Source organism: Blastocystis sp. subtype 4, assembly GCF_000743755.1.
Source record: "Blastocystis sp. subtype 4 strain WR1 chromosome Unknown seqid_0007, whole genome shotgun sequence".
Lineage (NCBI taxonomy): Eukaryota > Bigyra > Opalinata > Blastocystidae > Blastocystis > Blastocystis sp. subtype 4.
The window spans coordinates 1-15427 of NW_014569540.1; the positions used below are offsets into that span (position 1 = coordinate 1).

The 15427-nt window shown below is 39.6% G+C and overlaps 5 protein-coding genes across 5 annotated transcripts; 2 read left to right on the plus strand and 3 right to left on the minus strand.

Annotated features, from left to right (window-relative positions):
* Positions 1-838: 838 nt before the first annotated feature.
* JH06_0058 (hypothetical protein) lies at positions 839-6625 on the minus strand (the record flags this gene model as incomplete). Its single annotated transcript, XM_014674483.1, has 19 exons — positions 839-1661; positions 1692-1842; positions 1872-2017; positions 2048-2205; positions 2236-2330; positions 2362-3477; positions 3510-3703; positions 3734-3815; positions 3846-4008; positions 4041-4215; positions 4250-4314; positions 4342-4453; positions 4483-5024; positions 5053-5334; positions 5365-5594; positions 5625-6150; positions 6182-6379; positions 6411-6468; positions 6498-6625. The coding sequence occupies 19 exons, from the start codon at positions 6623-6625 to the stop codon at positions 839-841; spliced, it is 5244 nt and encodes a 1747-aa protein (XP_014529969.1).
* A 55-nt stretch (positions 6626-6680) lies between these two features.
* Positions 6681-7125, plus strand: JH06_0059 (hypothetical protein; the record flags this gene model as incomplete). The annotated part of the gene is made up of 2 exons (XM_014674484.1): positions 6681-7058; positions 7093-7125. The coding sequence occupies 2 exons, from the start codon at positions 6681-6683 to the stop codon at positions 7123-7125; spliced, it is 411 nt and encodes a 136-aa protein (XP_014529970.1).
* A 105-nt stretch (positions 7126-7230) lies between these two features.
* Positions 7231-8785, minus strand: JH06_0060 (phosphomannose isomerase; the record flags this gene model as incomplete). The annotated part of the gene is given in 11 exon segments (XM_014674485.1): positions 7231-7384; positions 7415-7609; positions 7640-7742; positions 7772-7880; positions 7911-7997; positions 8029-8132; positions 8161-8452; positions 8522-8558; positions 8576-8643; positions 8677-8733; positions 8765-8785. The coding sequence occupies 11 exon segments, from the start codon at positions 8783-8785 to the stop codon at positions 7231-7233; spliced, it is 1227 nt and encodes a 408-aa protein (XP_014529971.1).
* Positions 8786-8936: 151 nt separating this feature from the next.
* Positions 8937-13417, plus strand: JH06_0061 (phosphoribosylformylglycinamidine synthase; the record flags this gene model as incomplete). The annotated part of the gene is made up of 16 exons (XM_014674486.1): positions 8937-9110; positions 9151-9300; positions 9321-9554; positions 9583-10001; positions 10032-10174; positions 10204-10439; positions 10470-10818; positions 10849-11034; positions 11065-11318; positions 11348-11716; positions 11746-12249; positions 12280-12396; positions 12427-12549; positions 12580-12726; positions 12758-13257; positions 13288-13417. The coding sequence occupies 16 exons, from the start codon at positions 8937-8939 to the stop codon at positions 13415-13417; spliced, it is 4035 nt and encodes a 1344-aa protein (XP_014529972.1).
* A 62-nt stretch (positions 13418-13479) lies between these two features.
* Positions 13480-15383, minus strand: JH06_0062 (hypothetical protein; the record flags this gene model as incomplete). The annotated part of the gene is made up of 9 exons (XM_014674487.1): positions 13480-14157; positions 14186-14414; positions 14444-14557; positions 14587-14713; positions 14743-14945; positions 14975-15064; positions 15095-15168; positions 15199-15290; positions 15320-15383. 9 exons carry the CDS (start codon positions 15381-15383, stop codon positions 13480-13482), a joined length of 1671 nt encoding a protein of 556 aa, XP_014529973.1.
* Positions 15384-15427: the final 44 nt, after the last annotated feature.

Consider the following 15427-nt stretch of genomic DNA (forward strand, 5'->3'; position numbering starts at 1 on the left):
CTGAGTCTTGATCTTGATCTCAGTTGCCTTTTCAATCGCTTCTTGCTTGATGAACTCACACATCTGCTCAATTCGTTTGTCTGTATCAGAAGCACTCATTTCTATATGTCCTCTCTGCCAAGATTTGGAGAAAAAAGAATATGGAATAGTCACCGCGGGAATCTGATAATAACTATTGTACATTTCCTAGATGTTTAAAACGCTCTAATAAGTGATAGATATCAATAAGAAACAGAATAGGAAAGGAAATCGGTTAACCGTGTAATCAGAGTACTACGCAATGATGACTCTTCCACATCCGATAGAGGAATAGAGCAACTAACATATACTATTCGGTTGAATCGTTTTGCAAGGATTCGCGATAAACGATCAGAAACATCATTATTATCGATTCCTATTCTTCAGAAGTAGTAATCCATCACATACCTTGTAATAGAACGGATGTTGAGGGAGTATCAAAACGACTGTTTATAGAGACCGATAGATTTCTCAGGGAAGTGTCAAAGATGGTTCCAATCCAAAGGAAAAGAGCGGAATCCATTTTGAGGACATTGACGATTAGTCGTTTATTTGCGATTTGAATAGAGTATTCACCTTGTTTAATTTGATTTAAAGAAGAATCCATTAACCAATAGAACACTAAGACAAACTATTGCTTTCTGAATGATCATCTACATCATTATCTATAGAATTACAGAAATATGGATATAGTACCATGATTATCAAAAGGAGAAACGAAAGGTTGGGAAGATGGTTGAGTCATAGTAATTGATTTATCACAGGGTTCAAGTAGAACAAGCTTTCCCTTCATTTCACTACTATCTCTTATCCATCTCAACTACATATACTCCAGAAGAGACTGCTTCACAACAACAGCAGTAGGTATAAGAATTCCTACACCCCGTTCTGAATTCAAACTAGCGGAGAGTTGTCGACAATAGATGGTCTGATATTCTGTTTGATCCGAGAAGTCATTAAACTCCCCTCCAATACTTTCTCCTGTCCATGGTCGTAACACTCCTTCAGAGTCCATACAATAGTGAGTTGGTTCAGTAACAGTCACATTATCACATACAGTAAACAAAGACGGCATTTCTGGAATGGATGGAAGTCTTTTAGGCAGGTTATGGAAGTGAAGCATTGCTTCTCGCTGTACAAGTAGGGTCTGTAGATAGAGAAAAGGAAGACTCTTCACGGACGAAATACCATTACAAAGGATCTGATCACAGATAACACAGTGAAGGGTTTGTCGCAAGATCGTTTGACTCTTGGAAGGGACTATGAGTTCTTCAGCTTCGCGTTTGATAGATGGAGGAGTTGGGATATCTTGGGTATTCTGTGACAAAGAGTAGTTATCATAATCCCGAGAACATCTCTCAAAGAACTCTTTCAAACTCGTTTGAAGTAATGTTTCAGATTCACTAACTGTAATCGAACTTCGAAACCATTTGCTGAGTTTTCCTCTAGTGGAAGGATTACGAAATCTGCTATCAAGAAGGATAATCGCTCCATAATCATTCTTATGTCGAATACACCGACCTAAACTCTGATTCATTGCTCGATAGGCTTGTTCCTCATACCATGTTTTCCCATCCTGCCATTTTGGATCTAATGCATGTTGTTGATCCATGTACTCACGCATCAGGACAATTTCATGAGCTCTATGAATCATTGTTCACTTTCAATATGACTGAGCACTAGCGAATGGAATACTGATACTAATAACAGCACGAGCCATGTAATCTTTGAAGTCAATACCTTCACTTATCTTTCCTCGACTCACACCAAAAAATAAGGCTCCAATATGAGAACTGGAAGTGAGTCCACGACGTTTACTCTCCTCTGAAATTAGGACCACTTTTCATACAAACCATATTGATCAAGACATTTGGTATAACTATCGAAGTTTTTATCAAAACGTTTTGGATTCCTATTTTCTTGAAAAACTTTCTTATATGCTCCAATTCGTCCCATTAACCCGGTATTCTTCCACTGCGTAATCATCATATCCATCACTCTAATGATAATGGTGTTTGATCATGATTACGAATATGAAGGAAAGAAGCAAACGACTCCTGATGGGATGTTCTTGATACAATCAAGAATTGCTTCACCAATAGCATCAACATATGCATCTTTACTTCGATTCTCATAGGAACCCATAAGAGGTACACAATGATAAGCTGGTACCACTGTAGCAAACAACTATCAATAAGAGAGAAATACAATTTGGACTTGTTTCTTTACATCAATACTCGAAATGCCTTCAACACGATTCTTAAATTCAACATTCATTTCAACAGCAAAACTATCCAAAGGAGAGAGAGTACCTGATTTCATTATCACTTCATTCATACTTACCACTTGCTAAGATTATACTTGAAACATTTCTCTTGATATCTCGAAACACAATACCAGCATTCAAACAGATAAGTGACAGAGAAGTATTCTTTTCTTCCTCTTCCTTGATATTTCCATAACCATGCTTTTTTCGTTGTTTCACGATCTTTTTCTCGATCAGCAATCGGAAATCTGCGACATTTTGCTGATTAGCTCGAAAGATGTATCCAACAATTCGGCATAGATTCTGGAGTGTTTTCACCCCGCCACAACCTCGAACATACATTCCAAATAAAATACGTTGCAATTTGTTTTTTTTAGATGATCCTGAAGGGTTTACAAGTTTGGAGGCCCATTCATCAATCTCACTGCAATGAAGAACAACCTCATTAATATCACTTTCATCTTGAAATAACCCCTGCTGAATCATCAAAAGCATTCCTGATCCGTATTCCAAGGTGAAGAATGAATCATTGCTGTGACTCGAAAGTGTCGCTTGGATCGAGAGAAACCACTCTAAAATACTTGTTAAACGTCTCTTCACATAATTTAGTGAACTCCAATTAATAGCTTTCAATTCGTCTGGAAGAGCAGATTTATTCTTTTTAGTCATATCGTTCAGAGTATTTAGAAAACTGGAATAATTTTCAATCTCGATTCGGAATTGGAAAAGACTGATTGTCATAGATGCACTGTCTCGTGCCACACTTAGAATATTATGAGCTTCATCAAATAGAACAGCTGTATTCTTCAAGTTGATTCCCATCGCTGAGCGAATAGATGGATCAATGACATAGTTGTATGGAGCAAAGATAATTTCACTCTTTCTCATCATTTCACGCGCAACAAAATAGGGACAAGCCCCTTTCATCTTGCAAACAGTCTTTAAGTCTTCAATGTCAATAATGCCCTTTAGGCAACGCACTACTGATCGAACCTTGTCATATGACCGGAATCGACATGTTATAGCATGACTCAATACACTGGATGTACATTCTGTCGAACTCTCTGTTTCTAAGCTTCCTCCACACAGTTCCTCCACATTGATATCAGGATTCTTAGTAAATTTGGAATTGATACAATAACGATTCTTTGAGGCCAACACTACCATTGAAAGCATACGTTCCTGACCGGGTTCTATTGAGTCATAGACGTTACAAATGGACTACTGATACTGCCATGGCGCTCCATGAGGAAGTTACTACGTTTCAATTCTTGAACAACTTGATCGAGTTGAGCATGCGTTCGAGAACAATAGAAGATGTGGTGCACACGTTTATCTAGAGTTTCATTTAGTTTCTCAAGTTTCTCCCTCAGTTGGTCAATATCCTGGTTTCTACTAGTACCGTTACTAGAATTCTGTCTACATATCAGAAATTCAAACGTTACCAACAAAGGATCATTTCCGGAAAATGAAATGTTGGTACCAGATTCCTCTCCTGTCACGCTATCTTCCTTCTTTTCGATTATTGTACCTACGGATTAGAGAATATGAGCTTGGCAACTAATCTGATTCTCTAACTCGTTTTTTCCTTGCTTTAGTCTTGCTTCCTCCTCTTGCTTCATTTTGAGCCAAGTAATCGACGAACATAACAAAGCGAGTGTCTTTCCAGTTCCAGTTGGAGATTCAAGAATTGCATTTTCGTTTTCAGACAAGGATTTGATGATCTATATAGGTAATCTCGAATAGATTTCAGTACTAATGTCATCACACTGCGTTGCGATGGAAATGGAGTTCGATTTACTGGAAATTCAATGTCGACACCATAACAACGATAGGTCTGAAAAGGAGCGAAGGTAATTCGATCGACCTCAGATGTAGGAATTGTCACAGTGCTATCACTCTGTGACAATATTTCTGGAGTTCCTTTTTCGCTACTGTCACTGTCACTATCCCCGTCACATGTACTCATTTATAATGATTAACAAACACGAACTAATACATATTATTACTCCAATTTCTGTTTCTTTGCCCTAGATATAAGGGATAACGGAAACAACGTACTCCATCTTCTGTGGACTCTGGATGAAGGGGTATTCAGCTCCAATAGCTTTCACTCGTTCAATTACTTCATCAAGGAACACCGTCAACTTTTCATCATCCTCTACAGTTCTACCTATCAGACTCTTCCTCTAACTTACTTCTTCAATTCATTTAGATTCTCAACGGTAGTATTCACAACAGCTTCTTCAGTCTTTCCGTTAAAGAATCTGCTGCGAATGACTCCAAACTTATCCTGGATTCGACTCAAATTAACACCTTCATTCCTAGCCTTGGTGGTAAACACATCGATATCGTTGCGCATAGAACCGACTTGGTGTCTCTTGCTCTCGAAACGATCTTGCTCCATCATGTTATACAGAGCACGAACCAGCATGGATGTTTCCTCCTCTGGATGTGACAATTTATTCATTACAGAATGGAGTGGAACCTTCTCCTTCTCTGCATCCTTCACACCATCCTGAAGCATCTGTAGTGCATCATTAACAGATCTCTCAAGACTGAAGTATTCCTGAGGTAATCCAGAGAGTGAATGTTTGGCGAGTTCTTGCTCACCCATGAAGCAGTGAAGGGTGTCACTGGGATCCACACAGATCTTGATAGATACAACTTCTTCTTTGAGAATATCGGCTTTATCAAACTCAAAACAACAGAAAACATCAGTGGATTTATTCAAAATGATCTATATAACAGAGAAACAAGAGAAGTACAGGATGTCCCTTTATGACCTTAAATTCACCAAGACACTCCATAGCATCTTGTTCAATATTCAGTCTTCGGAGTTTACCTTTCTCTAATAGAGGATGTGTCTTATAGATTGGTCCAAGCGAGCCTTTCTCAACAACAGACACAGAGAGACTATTGGGATTCACAATCTTCATTGCAAAATGCGCACCTTCATCAATCTCTTCACACTTTTCTGATGCCATCTCCGTTAGAATAGCACCATCGACACCGTACTCCAGATTCAATGTGTAACTCGCATTCTTACACTAGAAATGAAAAAACCCTTAAACTCTTACAGAGAAAAGATCAACATTCTGCTTAACGAAGCTTTCCAGTACATCTTTGAAGATACACAGACGAGAACAGCCTCCTGCAATCTCAACTCGAGTTATTTGGGAAGGGATTTTCACTCCAGTGATCGACTTCAGTTTCGCTATTATACACTTCTTCCACTCTTCTAAGAACTCTTGCAGCTTTTCAACCAAAGGCGTCAGGGCCTGTCTTACTTCTGATTCCTTCACCTCAACTATCAATGAATCATCCTTTCAGTTCGAACTTTGACCAGTGAAATCCATCCAGTTGATTTCACAGCAAGTTTCATCAACAGCTGAATTCGAAAAGACAGACTTCATCGACTCGATTTCTTTTCGATTGTCGAATAAGCAAGTGTTGGAAATGAGGTCCTCAAGAGTCACAGAACAATCATCGAGTTCCTCTTTGATAGCCTCATCCTTAGCCAACTCTGTGAGCTTCTCCCTGATGATTTGGTGTATGACTTCATCAACCTTGCATCCACATACTGCATCAGTAGACGAAGAATCGACCGTAATGAACTGTCTCTCCAAAGAACCGTTCTCATTCGTTAGATTTCCACAGACTACAGTGTGGATTACTGAGTGGGTAGCTCCCATATCGATGTATGCAACACATTGAGTGGCATCATTTCGTGTCATCTGTCCAAAGTGCTGATTAGAGAAGGATATGGCAAATGATTCTAAGCACAAACGAGGCTTCGGCAAACCAACACTCTCTGCAGCTTTCAAAAGAAGAGAACGTCGTGAATCATCAAAATAATTAGGAATCTACTATGAAAATCAACTGGCTACATTGTACCACAAGAATAACAGAGTCATCTGATTTGATCTCGTGATTCTGTTTGATGTAACGAAGGATCCAGAGGAGAAGTGAATAAAAGGATTCTGTATTGTATTCTTTATTCTTTGTCTTCGGGTCATCAGGAAGTGCAAACAGAGAATAGGAGAGCAGGCTATCAAAAGGGAAGAAGTGATGCGATCCTTGTTTCCTGTAGGGCTAAAAGATAATTTAAGAGAAGATCTACTACAGCCTTTCTGACTGAATGGCCCAAAACCAACTCGTCTTTCTTATAAAAACACGAATTCCTATATAGCCATTACAAAACATATCATACAAGACACTTTTCTCATTCACAGTCTCCACATTCTCATAACTCAGATACGAGTACCCATTATACTTCATTGGCTTCGATCTAGCAACATAGATCGTCCTAGCTCCAAATCCAATCGACCAGAAAACCATTGAACCTTTCTTTAAAGTAAACTGAGTTCACAATAACTGATATACTTTGTTTGATATGTCGACTGAAAAGTTGATTGAAGTAACTACCAAACCGTCAGATCATGAGTTCTGTATTCAAGTGCAACTCTCAGAACTAATTGAGTCTGTCAAGGTAAAGTCTTCAGGAACAACAATTGGAGATACAAATTATGGAAAGCTGCATGGTCCTCAGATCTTTATTTCGTCAGCTGGCCAATATCTGGGAATGATGGAGTACCGAGATGGAATTGAGGATGGAAATGCTGTAACTGTTGGTCCTAGTAATGCAATTATGGCAGAAGGGCGGTTTGAAAATGGTGAATGCATTTTTGTCAAAATGTACAGAGATGGTTTCATATATTCCTGGGAAAAGAATCCAGAAAATGGATTCTCTTATAAGATAGAGGATCCTCAGGTAAGGTGTTCGATTCAGTTTAATGTGGACAAAGATGGATATGGATGTGGAGAATCTCTTGCTATGATTCAAGGTGAACAGAAAACTGTGACTCTTAGGAAGGGCACTGTAATGAGAGAATCTAGGCCTTGGTCATATTGGCTTGTTGTTGTTGGTATCATTGTTTTTGGACTTATCGCTGGTGCAATTCTATGGAAGAAGTATTGGTTCTGTGTTTGTTCAACATACAAGCATAGATTCGTTCATGTGTTGCATAAACCACCATATCCTCATCTGCAACAATGGTACTTTGGTTGTCAGCAACTTGGAATAAAATAGATCCTCGCCTATTTGTCACTTCTCACATCCAATGTCACTTGACGTTCATATCTCCAACTTTACCACATCCGGAATAACCGATGAGAATACGTGGAATAGAAATACAAGGAATGGAATATGACTCTCCCTTCTTTAATGTGATCACTTCAATCATGAATTCCTTGGCATCGGTCTGTATCGTTGCATAGTGATCATCAACACTGATAGGGTGCAATACACGAACAGGTCCACATCTAAAGATTAACTCAACATCCTAAGTAAACTCATAAGTCAACATATCAATCAAGGTTTCCTTATCAATCGCCTTCGGAGTCAAACCGGCACGCACCACATTGTTACTACAGGCCATTGTCTCAACAATATTTCCTAAGGAAAAGACAGATGATTATTCATACCAGAAAGATAAGCATGAGGAATATCGGCACCTAGATAGATTGCTTCACCACGTTTTAAGAGGAGCAGATTCAGGAGGAAAGGAGCAAAGACACCAGAGTCTGCTGGATACTATTCATAAAAGGATAAGAAGAAAATCACCTGAGTTATCAACTTAGCTACCCATTCCTCGATAAAAGATTTCTCCGTCTTTGTAGCCAGATATTCTTTCATTCCATTAACTTGTTTCTATTCTATGAAAGAAATGAAGAACCATTACAACAACCTCCGAAGGGTCTGCCTCCAAGAAGGCAGCAAAGACATTTCGAAGTGCTTCTTTCACGTTGGAATTAGACTTGACAGCTTGTTCAAATTCTGAGCACACTAGATAGAATAGATACTGATTCAATACCTGTCTCTCCAATTAGAGTACGAAGATAAATGCACTCATGAAGATTGGAGGCAATTTCTTCTGCTGAACGGAATCCACACATTGCAGTGAAGTCATCCAGAGCATAAGCCATCTCAGGCTTGTGATTTGCATCCTTATACAAAGCGGGCTTTGTTTGGTGAAGAACCTCTGCAAGCTTCTTATCAGGATGAGCTTGAATCGATAGAGCCGTTTCCACCGAAAGAACCTTGGAAAGGAAAGGCAATTCCAATGACTGGCATCCCTGACTTTTTCCTAGTGTTTCAGGATGAGCCTACAAATCAAGGAAAAAACATAACCGTATCTCAAGAAAGGATTTCAATGGTTGATAATTCCCATCAACAAAGATCTCAGATGGACCACTAGGGTGGGTTCCAAACCTACAATAAGAATCAACACGAAAAACAACCAATATTCAGCATAATGTTCATCTTCCTTAATCTCAAAGGATGAATCTTCATCTTTCTATTTATTAATAACAGAAGAATTGAAAGAAACCTTCAACTCGGCAACAACACTATCATGGCCTTTCTTACCCCAGTGATAGTTCTGAATCTATCAATAATTAACAACAGCAATATCCTACAATGCAGCGTAACTGATACATTTGTTTGAGAAACACCAAAGTGGGGTTCGGATGGGGATCCCCAAATTCGGAAAAAAGAGGTATCAAGAATAGTGGTAAGATTCCACGTTTACGTAAAAAAGGTGTGTATTCCAGTAATCGTTTCATGAGGCAATAGCATATGAGTTTTCTAATGCATAGTTCAAAGCTAACACATTATTACCGCCATCCTGGGTTGACAAAAGCGACCGAGGAGAATATTCTCCGTAAACTGCAAACGAAGGTAGACCCCTCAATTTATGCAGTAGATACGGAGCTTTGCTACAATCTCGATGTCATTTGTGAGTTTACCAAAGAAGAAGAAGAGGTAGGAATGAATTAGGATAATCAATTGTTCTTATATTTAGATTATGAAATTCATGCTCAGTGAGAGTTATAATCAAACTGGGTTTGGAATGTCGTCTTTTCTAAAGAAGGTGAATTCGACAGACCTTCTTGTTGAGGTTGGACCAAGAGTGAGTATTGTGACTGCTTGGTGTACCAATGCTGTATGTCCAGTTCTTTCGTTTTATTATAGCTGTCAATTTTCCGTTCAAGTAACATCAAGAACGTACGCAGAATCGAGATGAGCAAACGCTATTTGATTTCTACAGCGAAATCTGTTAATCGAAAAGCTGTTGAGAGTGTCTTACATGATGAAATGACGGAGACCATTTATCCAGTTCCTTTAGAATCCTTTGCCGCAAATAACTTCCCCGAAGAGGTTCAAATCGTTCCTATTCTCGAAGAAGGAGATATCGCTGTTGAGCGAGTATTCTTTTGGCTTTCTTTGAATGTAGATCAACCGCTCCTGGTCCCTTGCACTTTCTCCTAATGAAGTTTCGTTAATTGCTGACATCTTCAAGAATAAGCTTCATCGTAATCCAACTGATGTCGAGATCATGGATTTCATTCAGAGTAATAATGAGCATTGTCGTCATTTCTTGCTGAATGGCAAGATTACTGTTGATGGTGAAGAGAAGTCTGAAACAATGGCAGATATCCTACGCAGCTGTAAACCAACCACTGAATTCCCTTCCACAATCATTTCCTTTGGTCAAGATGGATCAGCCATTTGTGGTACACTTTCAGAGGCGTTGAATCCTGCACAGCCTGGTCAGCCCTCTCCGATCGTATCATCGTTCCAGAACAAGAATCCGGTGGCCACTGTTACTACACACAACTTCCCTTCGGGAGTTACTCCTTTCCCTGGAGCTGAGTAGATATGTGTATGGAGTATGATATGTAGAACGGGAGTTGGAGGTCAGATTCGAGAGGTTGTCTCTACTGGAAATGGTGCAAGTATTATGGGAGGGGCTGCTGGTTTCCTAGTAGGAAATCTGAATATCCCTGGATATGAACAGCCTTGGGAAGAGAAAACCGAATATCCAAGTGAGTGATTCTAATATAATTGACTGTAGAACTGTATTCAGCTCCACTTACTGTTCTACTGGATGCCTCAGCAGGTGCTGCTGACTATGCCAACAAGTATGGCGAACCTATCATTGCCGGTACTACACGTTCCTTTGGACAGATTCTCCCGAATGGAGTTCGTAGCGAGTATATCAAGCCTGTAGTGATGAGTAATGGGTTTGGTTGTTGCTATGATACCATTCACAATGATGATCTGCTGGAAGAAGATATTGTTATTGCTAAGGTGATTATTATGGGATCATCTGATTATTAGATTGGAGGTCCTGCGTTCCGTATGGGTCTTAAAGGAGGTGCATTATCATCAAAGCAGCAGGAGACACAGCGTAAGAAGTCTCATCATTCTACAACCTCTTCTGCTTTCTCCCAACACCATTCAAGAACAAATTCCGATATTCAAGAAGATGATGAGCCTGTTGCAGAAGCAAACATTGATTTTGAAGGTGTACAACGTGGAGATGCTGAAATGGGTAATAAGCTGTGTCGTGTTGTATCCACTTGTTTGTCGATGGGTCAAAAGAACCCTATTATTAACATCTTTAACCAGGGAGCAGGAGGTAATAGTCATATCATGAAGTTGATTACGTCATGTCGTGCGAATTTCAGTAGACAATAGAGTCATTCATAATATATAGAACGAGGTATATGTGTGGATTTAGATAAGATTGTTCTTGGAGATGATTCATTGTCAGCAAGAGAGATTTGGGGAGCTGAGTATCAGGAGAATGTATGTGTATTGGTGAAGAAGGAGAATGTGGAGTTATTACAGCAGATCTGTGATCGAGAACGCATCAATTTCATGGTTATCGGTCACGTTACAGGTTTGCTTCAATTCCATCTCTGATATCTAGATACGGGTCGTATTGAAGTGTTCTACAACTCTGAACGTGTGGTGGATCTGCCTGTGGATGTGACTTATGATGCTATTCCTCAGCATATCTATAATGATCAGACTCAACAACTTACCACTGTACCTCTCACTCTTCCTGATAGCTCTCTTCGTGACCTTCTGCTCCGTACTCTTCATCTGCTCTCGGTTGGAAGCAAACGATTCTTTGTAGAGAAGTTTGATCGTAGTATTTCTGGTCTGATTGCTAGTCAACCTGTATCAGGTGATTCTCTTCTTATATCTAGTGTTGTGGACCTTTGTTTCTTCCTGTAGCAGATGTGGCTGTGATTGCCAAAGACTATCGAGCCCGCACAAGTGGTCTGGCCTTTGCCTTAGGAGAACAGCCACTGAAATCGTTCCTGTCACTGCGTAGTATGGTGCGTTTGTCAGTGGGTGAAGCCTTAACGAATCTGGTATTTGGAAATGTGACTCAGTACAGTGATATTCATCTTCTATTGAGCTTCAACTGTGCTGGTAAGTTGCCTGGAGAAACAGCTCGGATGTATGAGTGTTGTGAAGAAGTACGCAATACGGTCATGACTCTGGGTCTGGAGGTTGTGAATGTAAAAGACTCTGTGAGTATGGCTGTAAGAATGCAGGATCAGACTGTGAAAGTAGGTGTAAGCATAGATATGAGATCTAGGCTCCTATGACTCTTGCTGTTACTGCTTTCGCAAACTGTGAAGATGTGAACGATATTGTGACTCCAGATTTGAAGCATAGTGCTCAGCATAGCAGGCTTCTCTTCATCGATCTGAATGGAGGTGCACTTAGTCTCGGCGGAAGTGCTTTAGCTCAGGTATTCGATCAGCTGGGTGATCAGGCTCCTGAAGTTGATCTTGATCTCCTTCAGCGAGCTGTGCGGACCGTGCATTCTCTCATTAAGCAAGGACATGTGCTTGCTGGTCACGATCGTTCAGATGGAGGTCTCTTAACGACAGTCCTCGAAATGGCATTTGCTGGTAATTGTGGATTAGAGTTGACAATTCCCGCGGAAGTGGATAGTGTTGCTTATCTCTTTAATGAAGGATTGGGAATGGTATTAGAAGTCGATGAAGTCTTGTGTCAACCACTGATGCGAACTCTTTCTGACAACCATATTCCCGCGATTATTTTGGGATGGTCACAGCCTGAGCGTCATGTTACTGTACGTATTGAATGAGAAAGTGAATTGAAGATTCGGCAGGCAGATAAGATTCTCTTAGACGAAGAGTTGTTGACTCTTCGTGAAGCTTGGGAGCAGACAAGTTATGAACTAGAGAAACTGACGTATAACCAGTCATATGTGAAGAAGGTGAGAATAGGATTTGAAACTGATGTGTAGGATTATGAGGCCAGACGTATTGCTGGATCTCCACATTGGAATGTTACATACACACCAATGCCTACCAAGTCTTCTCTATTAAACTGTTCATCAAAGTATCGTGTAGCTGTGTTGAGAGAAGAAGTATGGCAGTGAATAGAGTGATAAGTGTAGGGAACGAATTGTGATCGAGAGATGGTGGCTGCCTTCTATAAGGCAGGTCTGGAACCATGGGTACTTACAATAAGTGATTTGATTCAACGAAGAATTGACGTAACTCCTTTCTGTGGATTGATATTCTGTGGAGGTTTCTCTTTTGGTGTAGGTTTGAGACATGATGAATGATTCAAAGGATGTTCTTGATAGTGCTCGTGGTTGGGCAGCTTGTATTCTCTATAATGACATTATCCGTAAACAGTTCCAATGGTTCATTGAACAAGAGGATCGTTTCTCACTAGGAGTGTGTAATGGTTGTCAGTTGATGAGTCAAATCAATTATGTCCCATTCTCCATTCCCGATCGATCTAAGCAACCTCGTTTCATTCAGAATAAGGCAGGAAAACTTGAATGTCGTTTTGTGAATGTTCGTATTGAGAAATCGAATTCAGTGCTTTTACGAGGTATGGAAGGATCGACTCTGGGTGTGTGGATTGCTCATGGTGAGGGACAATGTTATTGGCCTGATCAGGATATTAAGCGACAAGCAGAAGAACAAGGTTGTGTGGCTATGCGTTATGTTGATAATGACGGAAATCTGGCTACTGACTATCCTTACAATCCAAATGGATCAGAGGACGGTATTGCTGCTTTGTGTTCACTAAATGGACACCATCTTAGTCTGATGCCACATCCGTAATGATGAGAACAAAGACTGAAGTGTAGAGAGAGATTACTGACACGATGGGCGTGGCCTTATTGGCCTGAAGAATGGGATTTCATGGAGTCACCTTGGTTAAAGATGTTCCAGAATGCTCGTTTGTGGTGTGAAGAGATTCATAGGAAAGAAGATTAAGTAGATGTGTGTATTTGGTGGATTCGTTATGGGGTTTGATTTTGTTTACCCAAACACTTGTATTATCGTACTATTAGCCATTTATCCATGTTTACAGTAAGCACATTCTGAACAAATTCTTCCCAGTTCTTTCTTGTGATTGGATGCTGAATTTCTGAATTACGACACTCTTCATCATCGCATTCATACAAGGAGAAAAAGAGACTTCCATTCATTCTATATACATCTTGAATTGCAAGAGCTAGGCGCGCCAAATACCCTCGATACAAATCTGCATGATCTAACTTAGGGCGTCGAAGATGAGTGATAACGAAATGAGCCAAACCACAATTTCCAATCATATCCAGATTCAGAGAGGGTTGATTACATGCTAAAGCTGTCTCGAAATACTCTGTTACAGCTTCATGGAGAATACTATTGAGTGGATGAAGAGAGAAGAGTTTGAGAAGAGAGGAATGAACTCCATACATGATCAAGGTGTGAATAGAATGAAGATCGATTTGATTCACAATGCATTCCAACAGTTTCACTAATTGAATCTTCACGATCCCTGCTCGAGTTATTGGACCTATTGTAGAAGCAATATCACCTTCTAATGTGTAAGTGAATTCAACAGGATCTGGTTCTGGTGAGACTTCACGTGAAGGAGGTGATGGTTTCATTGATTGTTCAGGAGGAGTTTGTGGAATCATATTGAGCTGCGGAAGAGATTCAATAGAAGTGACAGTGGCTTTGAGAATCTAGGTTTCATTCTTATTCTACTCATACTGGTGTTGATAGCAGATAGAGGTTAATAAGAGGAATATGATCAAGGATCAGATTCAATACTGGGTCCTTTTCAATCTCCTTAGCTGAATTCTCAATAAGATAGCTGCTTAGCAATTGAATGCGTCGAGATAGGGTACTTGGCTGCTCCATTAGCTTACGAATGATTCGACGATGACTTGGCAAAGATGTATTAAATACTAATTCCCGCGGGATACTTAAAGGAGCGTTTCTAGGTAAGAAGAGAAGAACAAGACATACATCCCTTGAATATGTAAAATGTGATACAGCATTTGAAGTACAATGCACGTATCCTTAAACGGTTTGTTTGCAAGGAGTGGAGCAATTGAAGAAGAATGAGTTTCCGAACGCAATCTACCCTTCATAAAACAGTATATAATTACTCTGGAAGGATAAATTCAACACGTGGCGAAGAATAATCCGAATTCATTGCTTGTAACATACGGATTGATGAATGCTTGTAGATGTTATTATCGCGAATATCGACATATTCAACAACAGAATTATTGTCTACAATTAAGAAAAATTGAAAATATCACCTAAATAGTCACATAAATACGATACACCAGGATCACTGATATCATTATTCCGAAGATGCAAACGACGAAGCAATTTATTGTGGAGTAAGGAAGTCAAAAGAAACTGCAAACCTTGATTGCCAATACTATTGTCATCCAGATAAAGCTCTTCAATCTGTGATACTTTCAAGCCACAAAGCCGTAAAATACTCTTTTCATTTAGTCTACTATCACAATCACTCATAATCTTCACTGAATATTACACATTCGAAGGCACTGAAGTTTATGATCTAACATAAGACTTTGAATCAGTGTAGGACTGTTTTCAAATAACCAATTGTGACTATCAATAATCAAAGCACCTCACATATACGATAAAACAAGTTCACAAATCATATCTTTCCCCTTAATTGCATTCAGAAAGATATGTAATCCAGAATACGTAAACTACGTATCAGCCGAACAATTTACAGTTACATTATTATCAGAAATATCTATACGACGAATCGAAATGAATCGACCCATAAGTTGCGCAATAGCAGACAAATCATCATCTGACAATCCACGGTCTATTGATCAATAGTTGAAGGTATTATACTTGACAAATCAATACTTTCTACATCGTCCGGCAGTTGAGCTAGACATTCCGTCGCACTCAACATCTACAGATGATGTAAGAAAGTAAACACCACCTCTTCCTTACAAT